Source organism: Dendropsophus ebraccatus, chromosome 3 (assembly GCF_027789765.1).
Source record: "Dendropsophus ebraccatus isolate aDenEbr1 chromosome 3, aDenEbr1.pat, whole genome shotgun sequence".
Taxonomy (NCBI): domain Eukaryota; kingdom Metazoa; phylum Chordata; class Amphibia; order Anura; family Hylidae; genus Dendropsophus; species Dendropsophus ebraccatus.
The window spans coordinates 65,704,728-65,720,231 of NC_091456.1; the positions used below are offsets into that span (position 1 = coordinate 65,704,728).

The 15,504-nt window shown below is 40.9% G+C and overlaps 1 protein-coding gene across 3 annotated transcripts in view; it reads left to right on the forward strand.

Moving 5' to 3' along the window:
- KDM4C (lysine demethylase 4C) overlaps window positions 1–11,110 on the forward strand; it is a 283,487-nt gene extending 272,377 nt beyond the window's left edge. For all 3 annotated transcript variants that reach the window (XM_069961946.1, XM_069961945.1, XM_069961944.1), the window contains exons 20-22: window positions 4,053–4,172; window positions 7,640–7,732; window positions 10,275–11,110. In XM_069961946.1, the coding sequence (XP_069818047.1) occupies window positions 4,053–4,172; window positions 7,640–7,732; window positions 10,275–10,451 (390 nt within the window). In that variant the 3' untranslated portion in view covers window positions 10,452–11,110. The remainder of the gene's footprint in view (window positions 1–4,052; window positions 4,173–7,639; window positions 7,733–10,274) is intronic.
- The last annotated feature ends 4,394 nt before the right edge of the window (window positions 11,111–15,504 follow it).

The window sequence follows — 15,504 nt, forward strand, 5'->3', positions numbered from 1 at the left end:
ACGCACAGGAGGCGGGCCGGCCTGCCCCCAGTGGGAGGAACCCCCTACCCCTTTATGATTCGGCTCCTTTAGAGTTAATGAAGCTGCGTCATAGAGGGGAGGGAAGCTCCTCCCACTGGGGGAGGTCCGGCCCGACTCCTGTGCGTTAGCTCCGGCCCGGTAGCCGTGGATAGAACGACGCCGTACACTGGAACTGGGATGCGTGTCAAAAAACGGACAGAGGCAGCAGCTTCCCGGTGACAGCGCCGTTCTATCCGTGGGTCAGATTAAAGAGGATGCACCTGATTGTACATTCTTTTTAAGTACAGTATAGGACCCAAGATTGCATAGAATGCACTCCATGCTGGCAAGGAGCCTGCCACATAGAGTACACTGTCAGCACCTTGAGTAGGGCCCGGGTGCTGACAGATTCCCATGGAAATTTTTGTTACACAACAGTATCTTTTTGTAATTTAGAAGTTTGTGATGTTATTTTCTTCTGTTGCCATATGTTTTTTTTCCGTTCACTCTTAATTTTTTTCATGTCTGCCTTCTGTACTGAAAACTACAGTATCAAGAAAGGAAAATTATGTGAAGGATACAAAGAATGATATAACATAAGCCAATTAGTTTGTATTTTCAGCTATATGTGTATATGACGCACACTTTCAGCGTTACCCTGTATGGTTTTGTTAACACTCGCTATTTGTTAGAGTGTAGGAGCTGCGTATCAGTAAAGTTGTAACCTGCTAACAACCTCAGTATGTAAAAGATCCTATGTTAATTTGTATCTGATCGCGCTCCTCTGTTGTATCGCTATATCCACATTGGTAGTGAAGCGATCTTAGATAACACCAAGTTGATATATTCCTATATACATTCACTCAGAGCACTCTGGCAATTAGCTGCACCAGCTGTAAACTGCAGTGTGTTGATAGCAACAGTTAATCACAATATGTCTTGTTCACATTCACTCACCAGCATCCTGCAGCTTTAAAACTTTTGTTCCGATGTGCTGTAAGTGTAGGTTCACTCAGAGCACTCTGTTAGTCAGCTACACCACCTGTAAACGGCGTCCTGCAGCTTTAAAACTTTTGTGCCAATGTACCATTGATGTAGGTTTTTGGTATGTAGAAAGGATGTAGATCCACAGTAGACACACAGTCGTACACACAGAGAGCGCGCCCCGGCCGGCGGCGTTACTCACTGTTGGTGCACTATTTTTTTGGGGGGAAAAAAACATCAAAGTCCCGTGTGACGTCACACTATCTACAGACGGACCATGTAGATAGTGTGACGTGACACAGGACTTTGAAAGATTTTTTTCCCTGAAAGCAGTGCACCAACAGTGAGTAATGCCACCGGCCACCGGTGCGCTCTCTGTGTGTACGAACTACTGTGGATCTACATCCTTTCTACGTACCAAAAAAAGCGTTCTCTTACCATACTTGGTGTGCTGACCTCCTGAGGGGCTATACAGTGGCGGTCTTTGGCACCAAGCACCCCAAGCGATCGCTTGGGGCCCCCAACATCCAGGGGGGCCCCCACTCCCCGCTCTTGTGCTCAAGACCGCTGGACAGGGCCGCTGCCCCGCTCGCTGCTGCCATCTGAACTGTAACTATGAGCACTCGTAATGAGCGCTCATAGTTACATGCAGCAGCACTGACAGGGCGGGAGACATTGGCTCCCTTCCTGTCAGTCACTCTTGTGGCCGCAGGAAGGGTTTTCCCTGCGGTCGCAAGTGGCCTCTTTGTCCTTGTGGTGCCGGCGCTCCAGTGACAAGGGGAGTGCGGCCTCTTGTGATCGCAGGGAAAACCCTTCCTGCAGCCACAAGAGTGAAGAGAAAAGGAGACGCCCGGACCCAGGTGAGTATAAGTGTTTGTTTTATTGTGATATATACTATATGGGAGGGGGAGCATACAGGGGTCTGTTTAACTGGGGGAGCGAACATCGGGGGTCTATATAAATGGGGGGAGCACACAGGGGGGCTATATACTACTGGGGGAGCACACAGCGGTCTATATACTACTGGTGGGGCACACAGGGGGCCTATATTCTACTGGGGGAACATACAGGAGGTCTATATACTACTTGTGAGGCACACAGGTGGTCTATATATAACTGGGGGAGCACACAGGGGTCTGTATACTACTGGGGCAGCACACAAGGGGTCTATATAATACTGGTGGGGCACACAGGGGGTCTATATACTACTGGGGGAACCACACAGGGGGTTTATATACTACTGGAGGAGCACACAGGGGTCTATATCCAAGTTGGGGAGCACACAGGAGGTCTATATTCAAGTGGGGGAGCACACAGGGGGGCTAAATACCCCTGAGGGAGCACACAGGGGGCCTATATACTAGTGGGGGAGCACACAGGGGGTATATACAACTGGGGGTAGCCCACAGGGGGTCTATATACAACTGGGGCAGCACACAGGAGGTCTATATACTAGCACATGGGGGGGCTATATATAACTGGGGGAACAGGGGTCTATATACTACTGGAGGAAGCAAAAAAGGGGTATATACTGCTGGGGGCAGGACACAAGGGGTATATACTATTGGGGGCAGCACACAAGAAGTATATATTACTGGCGGTAGTGCACAAGGGGTATATACTACTGGGGGCAACACACAGCGGTCTATTGTTTTGGAACGCGTGTCGAGGGGGGGGCCCCAGACATAACTTCGCTTGGGGCCCCAGAAATGCTAAGACCGCCCCTGGGGCTATATAGGTAAAAGTGTTTTATTTTGGTGCAGTCTTCAGGAAGAGAGGGGACTAGTTATTTGGGTGGAGCTGGCCCCGTAACTAGTCACAGGTCTCTGCCTGTCAGTGCACGCTACAGGAATGTTAATCATCCCTGCAGAGCACACTGACAGGCAGAGCCTTGACTAGTTACGGCCTTTCTCCCTGCAGGACGTGCCGGAGTAAAACACCGTTTTCTCCTATATACCCCCTAGGGGAGAGCGTATGGTAGAGAAGTATGGTGAAAGAACACTTTAGCAGCTCTATTAGGAGCTGTTAACAGCGTTGTATGCATTATAATAATTATTAGTTCAATTTAAAAGAAATTAAGATTGCTATTAGGGTACAGTATGTCTACTTGGAACAAAACATTTCTGCATTGTGCAAAGTTTGGTGTAGCTTTTTTTGCTGCAAATTTTGGTGCAGAATATGCCAGTAGTAAAAAAAGTATAAAGGGGATATAGGGATCAACATGAGTGCTGTGTCTACTCTGCAGCACGCTTTTAACTTTGTTCTGGAATAAAGTATCACTATATTAATCTTTTCTATGGAGTGCCAGAACCATCACTTGTTTGTGCATCTGACCACTCTGCATCTGCACAGTCACATACACAGCAATCTCTGCTGAACTGTGCCCTGATGCCTGGTAACATGACCAGCATTTCAGCAGTGTTCTGTGGGACTGGATCAGGGGAATTGTGTATTGTGTTTTGTTATTCTTTTCCTCCTGCAAGTCACACTGAGATGAAAGGGCACAGTTACAGAAATCCCTGAATCAAGTTTGCTGTGTATATAAATGTATCTATACCTACAATAGCCAAACAATAGCATCCTAAAATGGTAAATGACACATTTGCTATATCTTGTATTAGTTGCTATATTAGTTGCTATATCTTGTATTAGTTGGTTACTGCAAACAAGCAAATCAAATAATAATATAGTAGTTTCTTTAGGAAAAATCTAAGAATAACCCATCCGCCGCCACTCCTGAATGTTCTCTTACACTAACACCGTCAATGAGGAGATCATCTAGTATCTTTCTTTAGGCTTCTGTTTAAGATTGCTATTACTCTGACTTTTTGTGTAGTGGTTTTAATGTTTTTCATTTGAACTTTTAAATTTTTATATACATTTACTTTTCTGAGGCATCCTAAAGAACTTTTTTATTATTGTTAATGATGTAATTGGTAATCATGGTAAATGCTATATTTTTTTATTGTATCCTTTAGTTGCACAGCTATATTTTGTATACCTTTATTATCGACACACACAAATTATTCTAACTCGTAAGCTATTTCTATTTTTGTTTTGTTTAATAGAGCAGAGACTGTGTGAAGCTAGGCCCACCTGCAAAGGGAGGGGATGTCCAGGTAAAATGGCCGGATGGATTACTTTATGGAGCAAAATACCTTGGAAGCAATGTTGTCTATATGTACAAGGTAAGTGCTGTTTCTTTTGAGTTTTAATTTTGTTTACAATTAAGAACTACTTACTGTATGTCAAACTGTGGCTACAAACCAGATATGCACTGGAAAACTGATTTACATCTATGACAAAGATTTGTTGTTTTTTTTTCATTGTGTGTTTGGACATTATTGTGAATGATATACTTGCCTGATCAGTGAGCTCCAACCATTTGGACCCAATGATCACAAGAATGGGGGTCTTGTGTTCCCCTGTCTTAATAGAACAGTATATGGTCTTGTTCAATGCTGATCCATTCTACTTTATGGGCCGGATGAAGCTAGCTAAGCACTGCAGACAAGTACCTCGTGTTGACAATAGAGTTGAATGGCGAGGCATTTTACATGTCTTACTGCTGCTCCATTTCAAGCGGGGGAACAAAACCGCCATTCTCATGATGATGGGAATAGGTAATGAGTGTACTGTAATAACCCATTTATTTTTCTAGATGTTTACGTCGGCATTAGTTGTGGTATGGGTTAGCCTTTTGTGGTAGTGGTATTGACTCTAAAACGAACCTAAAAAACTTTTGGTCTTCATGAATAAAACTATCCCATAGAAAAGTCACTACTTATATGCATCCATAATCGTGAGAGGTTACAGGTCATTACATGTATTATTACCCAAAAAGATTTGGAATCTCATACAGCAGCTTTACAGTACAGCGGAAACTAAAGCAACATAGTTTTGTATTATTTGACTATTTTCTGCACTCTGCTGGATTACTTTTCTTATTCTCTGCAAAAAAAAAAAAAGAATCATTGTAGATTAAATTTCCCCTTAGACAGGAGGAAGCATTTTCTGTTTTTGAAATGAGCATTTTAGAACGTAGTGTTGTAGACATTGGTTTAGTTAGCGATATCTCGTGGCATGTCACTCAGGTTGTCTTCACCTTAAACGCGCAGACAGTCTGAAAAGAGCTGAAAGCTATTCAATTAATTTCTGGTAGCAGTTGAATCAGAAGCAAACATAAGAAAGAAATTAAATAAAGAATGAAAAAAAAAGTTGATGGATGGGTATGCAAAAGTTTTAGCTGTAACTACATTAAAATGTGGCACTTTAAATACTGATAATACAGTGAAGGTTATCTTTGAAACAGACTGTATGGTTAATGGAAATTCCTGAGGCGGAAAACAGACATTTAAAGACCCATTTTAGTTCCAGCTACTTATATGCTGAGTTAAACTTGGAAGGCCCCTGCAGAGCTGGCTTCTAACTGCAGACCTCATGCTTCCTTCTATTCTGTGACTAAATACTTCATTAATATTTTAAGGAGTTTAGGTGCTAGGTTTGTAAAATAATAGTCCTGTATTGCAGTGCGTACAGATAGTTAAAATCAGCTCTTGCTTATGATTATTTACATTTTTATTGTAAGTGAAGACCATTTTTGCGAAAGAAGAAAGCTAGATTTTAAATATGTTAAGGCCCCATTCCCACTGAGCAAAACTAGCGGAATTCCGCGGAGGAATTGTCTGCCGCGGAATGCCGTTAGCCTCCTGCTCATAATGGGAGTCTATGGGAGGCGCGCGCTCCTGCCCTGTCCGCGCTGAAGAATGAACAGTGGGTTCCACTAGTTTTGCTCAGTGGGAACGGGGCCTTAGGGTGCCTTCACACATACCGACTCGCAGCGGATATCTTGTTGCGAGTTTTTGCAGAGAGATACCCCATGAGGTAAGGTCCTGGCAGGCTCCTGTTACTACATACTCGCAGTGGTGTGAAAGACCGCTGCAAGTATGCAATGCAGCCGCCCCATTAACCCCTTCATTGGCTCTGGCTCGGCTCCCGTGCTGTCTGTATATACATTACCTGTCTCCTTGCTGCACGGGGTCCCGGCTTCCTGCTCTCCCACCCAGCCAATCAGTGGCTGCGACTGGACTGGATAGTTCGTAATCGCCCGAACTATTAATAAATCACATTACTGATCTTGCACGGTAAACGGCGTAAGTGCAAAAAAATCCTAAAGTGCAAAATTGCGCATTTTTTGTCACATCAAATCCAGAAAAATTTATTAAAAAGCGATCAAAAACTCGTATATGCGCAATTAAGGTACCGATAGAAAGAACACATCATGGCGCAAAAAATGACACCTCACACAGCCCCATAGACCAAAGGATAAAAGCGCTATAAGCCTGGGAATGGAGCGATTTTAAGGAACATATATTTGTTAACAATGGTTTGAATTTTTTACAAGCCATCAGATACAAGAAAAGTTATACATGTTACATATCGTTGTATCGTCAGTTTTACCCCAGGGCGAATGGCGTAAAAACAAATACCCCCCCAAATAAAAGAAATGCATTTTTTTGTTCAATTTCACCACACATTGAATATTTTCCTAGTTTCGCAGTGTACTTTATGCACAAAATTCAGCCTGTCATTGCAAAGTACAATTAGTGACGCAAAAAATAAGGGCTCCTGTGGGTTTCTGGGTGGATAAATGCAAGTGCTATGGCCTTGTAAACACAAGGAGGAAAAAATTAAAAAACGCAAAAACGAAAATTGGCTCCATCCTTAAGAGGTTAATGTATAAACATGGTCACATTAGAAAGCCAAAGTGATACTATGCAGGTTGCTGTTTTACAAAAGAAATACACAACCGGACACACTGGGCATCATGTGTGAACAACATAACACCACCCAACAATAAGTGAGAAAATGGAGGAAAAGAGCAAGTATGTCCCCAGAGAAAAGTAAATACAGAGAGATATGCGGAATGTGACCCGTGTAAGCCACGCACGTTCTGTCTGTATACCAGATTTTCTCTATGAGAACAGAATAGCAGTTTAGTCTCCTAACCCATTGTTAATTTCCCTTGAAATTGCTCATGGGCATGAGCAAGTGAGTCAAGCAAAGGGGGGGGGGGGGGCTGTAATAAAGGTGATTCCCCCTGAGGACCAAAACAAAAAGCAATATATATATATAAATTACTGAATGCAAATACAGTGCTTCAGCTAGAATACACTCTAGGAGAGTATATCGATCTACTAAAGTGGGCCCCATACAAATATCTGCTACGGTGGAATGAAACATGAACCACTACAAATAGAAGCAAATACAACATGTAGTAAACCCTCATAGAGCCCAACTTTAATTGTTTTCCATGAGACCGCTAACCGGTACTAATATTTTTGTTTTCTAGGTTTTATTAAATCAAGAAGTAAAAAAAATCTGATAAAAAAATAAATAAAATGGTGCACCTCACCTGGTACTTAGTGTAACAGTTTATCCTGGCCCACATAAACAGCAGTACAGTACTACAATGTTCTGTAGAGAGGCGGTACTGCACAGTCAGTCAGTACATGCACACAAGTTATTCAGGGGTCTTGGCAGTAAAATGCCGACAATCAACTTCTCAGTGGGCGGGAGTTGGAATCCCTTATCCTGTACATAGATTTTGTGTGCAGAATTACTCTTTACTTCACTTCATTTATTTTTCACACAGGTTGAATTTGAAGATGGGTCCCAAATTGTAACAAAGAGAGAGGATATTTACACAATGGATGAAGAACTTCCCAAGAAGATAAAATCTCGTTATGTAAGCATCCTTAGCTTTTGTCCTAATCTACGATTCATTGCAGACATTCTGTAAATTGAATATACTACCAGTTACCTATGCTACATAGCACCTGTCATCAAAAACTTTCCCCGAAAAGCTTTTCTGTTTGAAAAACTATTGTAATGGAAACATTACAGGTTTAGAATTTTACATCCAGAGTTGGTGTGAGATTCTGCGGAATAGGAAATATAGCCTTCTAACTTGAGTACTGCAAAAAGTTTCTGGAAACAGAAGGCTGTTGCATATCTGACTTAGTCTTTTAAGGAAAACTGCTAAGGACAGTGAAACTGGTTAGTATTATCCCTTAGCCAGACAGGCATCCAGGAAAAATGTTGTTAGCAATTTCCCAGACCATTAAAGGAGAAGTCCGGCCAAAATTAATTTTTGATATGTTGTTACTTATGAAAAGTTATACAAATTTCTAATGTACATTAATTATGGGAAATGCACATATACTGCTATTTCCCTTAATGTAGTAGATCAGGAAGTGTTAGAAATATCTCTGAAGAAGTGACGTCACGACCCAGGGTGTAATTCCTATGGAGTGTCCAGCAGGGGGTGCTCTCTATATAGAAGTCTATGGGACTTTATTGTTTCTATGGGTTTCTATGTAATGTAATGTAATGTAATGTAGTGTACAGTGCTTTATTGAATGAATACATCTATGGAATACTTTGGGGAGCAAGTGTCCTTGCTCCCCAAAGTATTGCATAAATGTATTCATTCAATACACAGTAAGCCCGCCGATCCGCCGCATTTCCGCCGCATTCCCGCCGATCCGCCGCATTCCCGCCGATCCGGACCATATACATTGAACTACAGCTCCCATCATCTGCTTCTAGTATGAACAGGTGATGGGAGCTGTAGTTGGGTAATGGATATGACATGCTGCCGGGCGCAGGGGGAGCCGCTCAGTACACAGCAGCTCTCCCCCCTCCTCCTCCTCCTTCCGTGATAACTTCCGCCTATACCAATGCTGACTCCCTGCCTGGCCGCCGCTCTCCGCTCACATATACCGGCTCCCGGCATCAGCGCGGACACCAGGATGCATCGGGAGCCGGTATGTATGGGGGGGAGAGCGGAGAGCGGCGGCCAGGCAGGGAGTCAGCAGTGCTATAGGCGGAAGTTATCACGGAAGGAGGAGGAGGAGGGGGGAGCGCTCCTGTGTACTGAGCGGCTCCCCCCTGCGCCCGGCGGCATGTCATATCCATTACCCAGCTACAGCTCCCATCACCTGTTCATACTAGAAGCAGATGATGGGAGCTGTAGTTCAATGTATATGGTCCGGATCGGCGGGAATGCGGCGGATCAGCGTGTGGCGGATCGGCGGGAATGCGGCGGAAATGCGGCGGATCGGCGGGCTTACTGTGTATTGAATGTATTGAATGAATACATTTATGCAATACTTTGGGGAGCAAGGACACTTGCTCCCCAAAGTATTCCATAGATGTATTCATTCAATAAAGCACTGTACACTACATTACATTACATTACATAGAAACCCATAGAAACAATAAAGTCCCATAGACTTATATATAGAGAGCACCCCCTGCTGGACACTCCATAGGAATTACACCCTGGGTCGTGACGTCACTTCTTCAGAGATATTTCTAACACTTCCTGATCTACTAAATTAAGGGAAATAGCTCTATATGTGCATTTCCCATAATTAATGTACATTAGAAATTTGTATAACTTTTCATAAGTAACAACATATCAAAAATTAATTTTGGCCGGACTTCTCCTTTAAGAGCTTTTAATTTTCTTGTGTACATCCTGACATTGAACACCTCCACAGACCTTGTTCTATTTTCATAGTGAAACATGCTGTGCATAAATGTTTGCATAATCAGATATGTGCTGCTTTCTGGGGTCTGATTGTTCTCTCGAACATGCTTAAAGGGGTAGTCCACCAAAAAAAGTTTCTTGCAAATCAACTGGTGCCATAAAGTGCCAGAGAGTTGTAATTCACTTCTATTAAAAAATCTCAAGTCTTCCAGTACTTATCAGCTGCTGTGTGTCCAGCAGGAAGTGGTGTTTTCTTTGCTGTCTGACACAGTGCTCTCTGTTTCCTCCTCTGTCCATGTCAGGAACTGTCCAAAAAAGGAGCAAATCCCCATAGAAAACCTCTCCTGCTGTCCAGACTGGAAATAATACAACTTCCTGTTGGGCATACAGCAGCTGATAAGTACTGGAAGGCTTGAGATTTTTTTATAGAAGTAAATTACAAATCTCTGGCACTTCATGGCAGCAGTTGATTTGAAAGAAATTTTTTTTGGGTGAACTACCCCTTTAAGTCCGATCTTTCGGCATTCGAATACCAGTGGCTGAAGAAGTTGGATGCATCCTTAGGGAGTCCTGGAAAATATGCATGCATCCTAGAGGTGCATCCAACTTCTTCAGCCACTTCAAATGCCGAACAATCAAACTCGCCGCTCGAGTTGCACTAATCTCTAGTTATTCCCAGATGCCTTATGTGGTTTTCAGTATATTTTATGCAGTTTTTCTTCTACTCTTATAGTCCAAAGCATCGGACATGAAATTTGAAGATGCATTTTATGGGGAAGAAGTAATTAAAGGTGACAGGAAAAGACAGAGAGTGTTGAATGTGAAGTTCAAAAATGAATATGTAGATGATCCTGGATATCGCTCATTTCTCAAGAGTTCATTCCTAAAGAAGACCCAAAAACGACAGTAATGGACCGAGACCACATAAAAGTGAACAGACCTAAGTTTGGAAAAGTTTTGTTACAGCATTTGCACTACGTCCATAAAGAAATAAGTTGGATGCAGGGGGCATTTTGGTTCAATCTCCTTTTCACAATTAATTTTCATACATGACATCTACATGCCTGCTGTGGAGAATTAGTAATTATTAACATTATGTCTTCTATTAGCTAGCCACTCATAGTATAGCCCTTCTTCCGATAGTGTCTGGGATATTAAGGGAAAGACTTTAAAGACTCATTGCAAGCCTGGAAAGCCATGTGCTCCTAAAATGTAATTATGCCTTTACTGTTTGAGTCTTTAAAATGTTTTTGGAGATGCCTACAGGTTGTATGCATGATAATATAGATGGCATAAGGTACTCACATGAAAGGTCATGTATACAAACATTGTACTGTATACACTGCCAATCAAAACTGCTAGTCCTATGGGAACAGCCATTTGTAAACACATGTATTGATCTCTTGGTACAGTAGTTATCCTTGTGGCCCATCACATCATACATCTAGTACTGTTTGTTTTTTTCCCAGAATATTCTGGTTCGTGCTAAGCTGGGTTCACACTACGTTTTTTGCAATCTTTTTTTTTTTTTTTTCATCCGTTTTTTTTGCAAAAAAAGGATGAAGAACGGATGCAAAAAACGGATGCATTTGTGTGCATCTGTTTTGATCCGTTTTTCCATTGACTTCTATTATGAAAAAAAAAAACAACAGATCAAAACAGATCCATTTTTTTTACTTACACAAAAACGTAGTTGACCTCATTTTTGTGTCCGTTAAAAAAGGATCCCTTTTTTTATAATAGAAGTCAATGGAAAAACGGATCAAAACGGATGCACACAAATGCATCTGTTTTTTGCATCCGTTTTTCATCCGTTTTGTGGGAAAAAAAGGATGGGAAAAAAAAGGATTGCAAAAACGTAGTGTGAACCCAGCCTTACCTCACTTGCTAGAACTTAGGTAACAGGTAAAGAGTCTTAAGAAGCATTGACTTGGAAACTACTCTAGTCACTCAGGGCTGCATGTTGTCAGGATATGAATTGATGTTCTACAACAAAGCTTGTATATATCGTATGGGTTATCTTACCAGCATTCATTGTTAAAAACTTCACCATGGTCGTCAAAATATTTAAAGATCATTAATTTGATTTAAGGTTTAATGTACATATTCTCTGTATGGTTGTTCCACATCAGGAAAAATCTCCTGTACACTGATTGATTTTTTTTTTTTTTTTTTGTATGAGAAGTCAAATCCCCATATTTGAGTGAGTTCACCTACAGTGCCCTTTTCAATACGCACTCCACATGTATAAGTTAGTTTTGTGAAGCAATAAGAAATCTTTTCTCTGACAAGTGGAGAAATTCTTGTCTCTGGAATATGCCTGTCACTATTTTACTTCTGGTTTTACAGAGAATTGTTGAGCAACTGATTCATTTGTATATATCCAGTTTCAGAATCCAAGTTGAAAATGGTGAAGAAATCTCATTAATAAAATAATTTAGACACTTTTGTTGGGAGCTTCATATTTATTCACTAGATAACAATTTTACGGTCAGGGGGTGGCTTATCCACGTCATTATGTCATTTTTCATTTGGGCCAACTCCTTATTTAGTTAGGCTTTTTTGTTCATACTGCAATTTTTCTCAAAAATTGTCAGCCTTACTCAGGAATGGCCGCTTATTCTTGGCAATTAAATGATATTCAAACAGAAGACTGATTTCCATTGTTTTTTTTGAGGCATTTGCCATAATACTAAACTGGAAATTGTCCAGCTGATCAGAAGATACTATACTAGGTAAACATGTTGAAAGACTTTATATATTTCAGTTACCGGTAGAGGTTTCAATTCACCTGCTGTATACACATAATTCATATTTCAACAAATATGAACATATCTCAGTTAATTACCTTGGTGTGAGCCAGTTGAGGCTGCATAATATCTGGGTCCACCCACCTTTTATAGGTTTGAATACTACCCTGTTAACATTTTTCTCATGTGGTACTTAAAATATTCCAAACCATGTTGAAACAGATGTAAAGCTTTACTGTCACTTAAATTTTTTTTTTTTGTGTTCATACCCCCACAGACCACTAGATAGAGCTGGGGGAAGCACACAGCTGAGAGCTTCACTCCCCAACTTGCTGCTCTCTCTGACTTGTTGCAGAAGTTTGCTTCTATAGTAAGCCAGAAGTGTTAAAAATCAGCACCTCAAGGTCGGCAAATTGTCTGTTTAAAAACCTTAAGTAGTGTAATAAAGTTCACTAATCAATCAACACAAAATTATGTTTACAATACTACTGCACTGCAGGGCCACTCTGTACACACACATATACAGGGAGTCCCGGAAAACATTGGATATAGCCATAGGTCATGTTCACATGGTGTATAACACAGGCTGGTGTTACTGAAGATCATCCCTGCTGGTACTGCAGTACCGGGAGGATGATCTTCATTTCTGGTGAATTTGGATGCGGGCACACCCATGTGCGCCCGCATCCAAATTTACCGCTGCAAACAATGGAACTTGCGGACGCACGCTCTATTGTATGAACTGACATGTTCTGTGTGGACGCTATTCAATGAATAGCGGGCGCAGAAAACTGACATGCTAGTTTTTCGTGCGGCCGGATGGAATCCCGTCCAGAGTGTATACTATGTGTATAAACTCCGGTCGGGATTCCATTCATTCCAATACAACGTATGTTAAGCATAAATCACGGCCGTTGTTGCAAATTGGTTTATGCTAAACATACTTTATGTGAACATGGTCATAGGCTGTATCCATGTTTTTCTGGCAGACCTGGGGCAGCATTTAACTTCTCCAGCTAAGAGGAGTCAAAAGCCGAGCCTTCAGCTTCAGAGAATTTTGCTGAACGCCAACAGTTTGGTTAATCCACTTGGCATAACCTGAGTTTTTTTTTATTTTTTATTACGAACAATTCACAGACCTAGAGGTATTGATTGGTACAATAATTAGTACATTTGCTTATATAGTTGGTGTATGGAGCCCATATCCTACAAAGCGTTAGCAGCTACCACTTCTCCCGATTCCGTCAAGCAATTGTTGACCCAGACCCCCGCTAATCAAAACTTTTGAGATGTGAAAGGATTTTTAAAGGGGTTGTTCAGGGATCAGAAAGAGATGAGAGTGAGTGTCAGGAAGCAAAACAAGTGAGACCTTTTCTGTTCTTCTACAACCTCTTTAAAGTAAACGTAATGTCTTAAGTAAACTTAAAGAAGTCCACACTTAAAGTGCACATTAATTCACGGGATAATTGGTTTCCAATAACATATTGGGGCGACACAGAGAAATAGAAGTGCATTGATTTTTAAATTTCTTTAATGTAAGATCATAATCAGTGGTGGGGTGATCAGGTACCCACCAATCAGCTTGTTATGCCATATCCTTTAATACGGGGATATCTTTTTCAGATTGGAATACCCCTTTAATGACCCTTTACCAGACTCTTCCAATACATTAGTACATTTTTAAAAACAGTATAGTCAGAATTATTATGCCATGTTGGTATGATTTTTACTCCTGTATGAAAATGTGCCATAAAGATCTACTTTGTAAATATCTAAGACCTCCAGCTGTGTGCAAATGGTAATATCAGATCTGGTAAAATGCCCTACAAGCACAACACTTATTTAAGTACTACTCTCTCTCCCCCTCCCCTTCCCCATACATACCTTTTTATTATTTGTGTATCATTTCTGTTAGGGCCCTATTCCACCGGACGATTATAGTTTGCATAACGATTAACAATCTCAAACGACCGCTATTGCGAAAGACCTGAAAACGTTCACTCATTTCCATGGAACGATAATCGTTACTTATGAATTGCAATCGTTTTTTCTTCGCTATTTCTTCGCTATTGCGTTCGTATCTATTGCGAACGACCGAACGATGTCTTATTTAATGCGAACGATTTGCGAACGAGCAACGATAAAAATAGGTCCAGGTCTTATAAAGCGATCAACGATTTCTCTTTCGGTTGTTAATCGTTAACTGCATTTCAACCGAACGATTATCGTTTAGATTCGAACAATTTAACGATAATATGATCGATAATCGTTTGGTGGAATAGGGCCCTTACTCTATGGATTACATTGTAATAACCTAAGCAATTAGGTTTTTGCAAAAGAACATTTTTTGTCCAAGAAATGTTACTGTATTTCCTTAATTATTACTTGTTGGAAAAGAGTTTATGATATAATATATTGATGCTTTTCTTTTTTTTCTTTGTCTTCTGTAATTTAAATAGTATTTATGGTTATAAAATGAACTCAAAAGTGTAAGTGTGACTCTTTTCTAGTAGCTTTTTTATTTTCCTTTTTGTTACGTTTGGATGTTTAGCTGAGTTATAAAATGCAACATTAAAAATAATTTAACTGCAAAATTAGTAGTTATGAATAGTTGTGTTAGGAAAAACAAAGGCATCTTGGCAATATAGTGCATTATAGTGACATTCTCAGTTTAGAGATGCAAAGTTCTGGAGTTGTACCCCTTTTCTGTTTTCTTTCTTTTCTTTTTTTTTTTTTTTTTTTTATACAAGAGAATAAATAATTTTGCTATGTTGCCCATCCTGTTACTGTATTTCTTTTCTACTTGTTTGTCTTAATTCTGTTAGGATTAGTTTGGTCCAAACCATTAAGTGCTATGTGAACTTTGGGTCAAGGGAGGGGGCACATCCTCTCTGCTCCCCTTGCACATGATTGTGTTCAGCTCCTGTCCTGCCGTTCCACTTGTCTGCAGTATTTTTTAGTGTATGTGGCCAGTTGCAAAACCTCTGCAAAGATGCTAGTTTTAATAATTTTAAAAAGGGGAGGGGGGTGTAAAAAATAAGAAAGCACTTATATTTTATTCACCTAGCTGAGTGCTGGACACTCACCCTCTAGTATTCAAGGAGAAATATGGCCCCAAGAGAATGCAGAACATGAATATTGACAGCTATGATTGACAACCTATGGTGCCATGTGGTTTTACAGCAAATGGCTAGGTTTACACTGCTGCCCTCT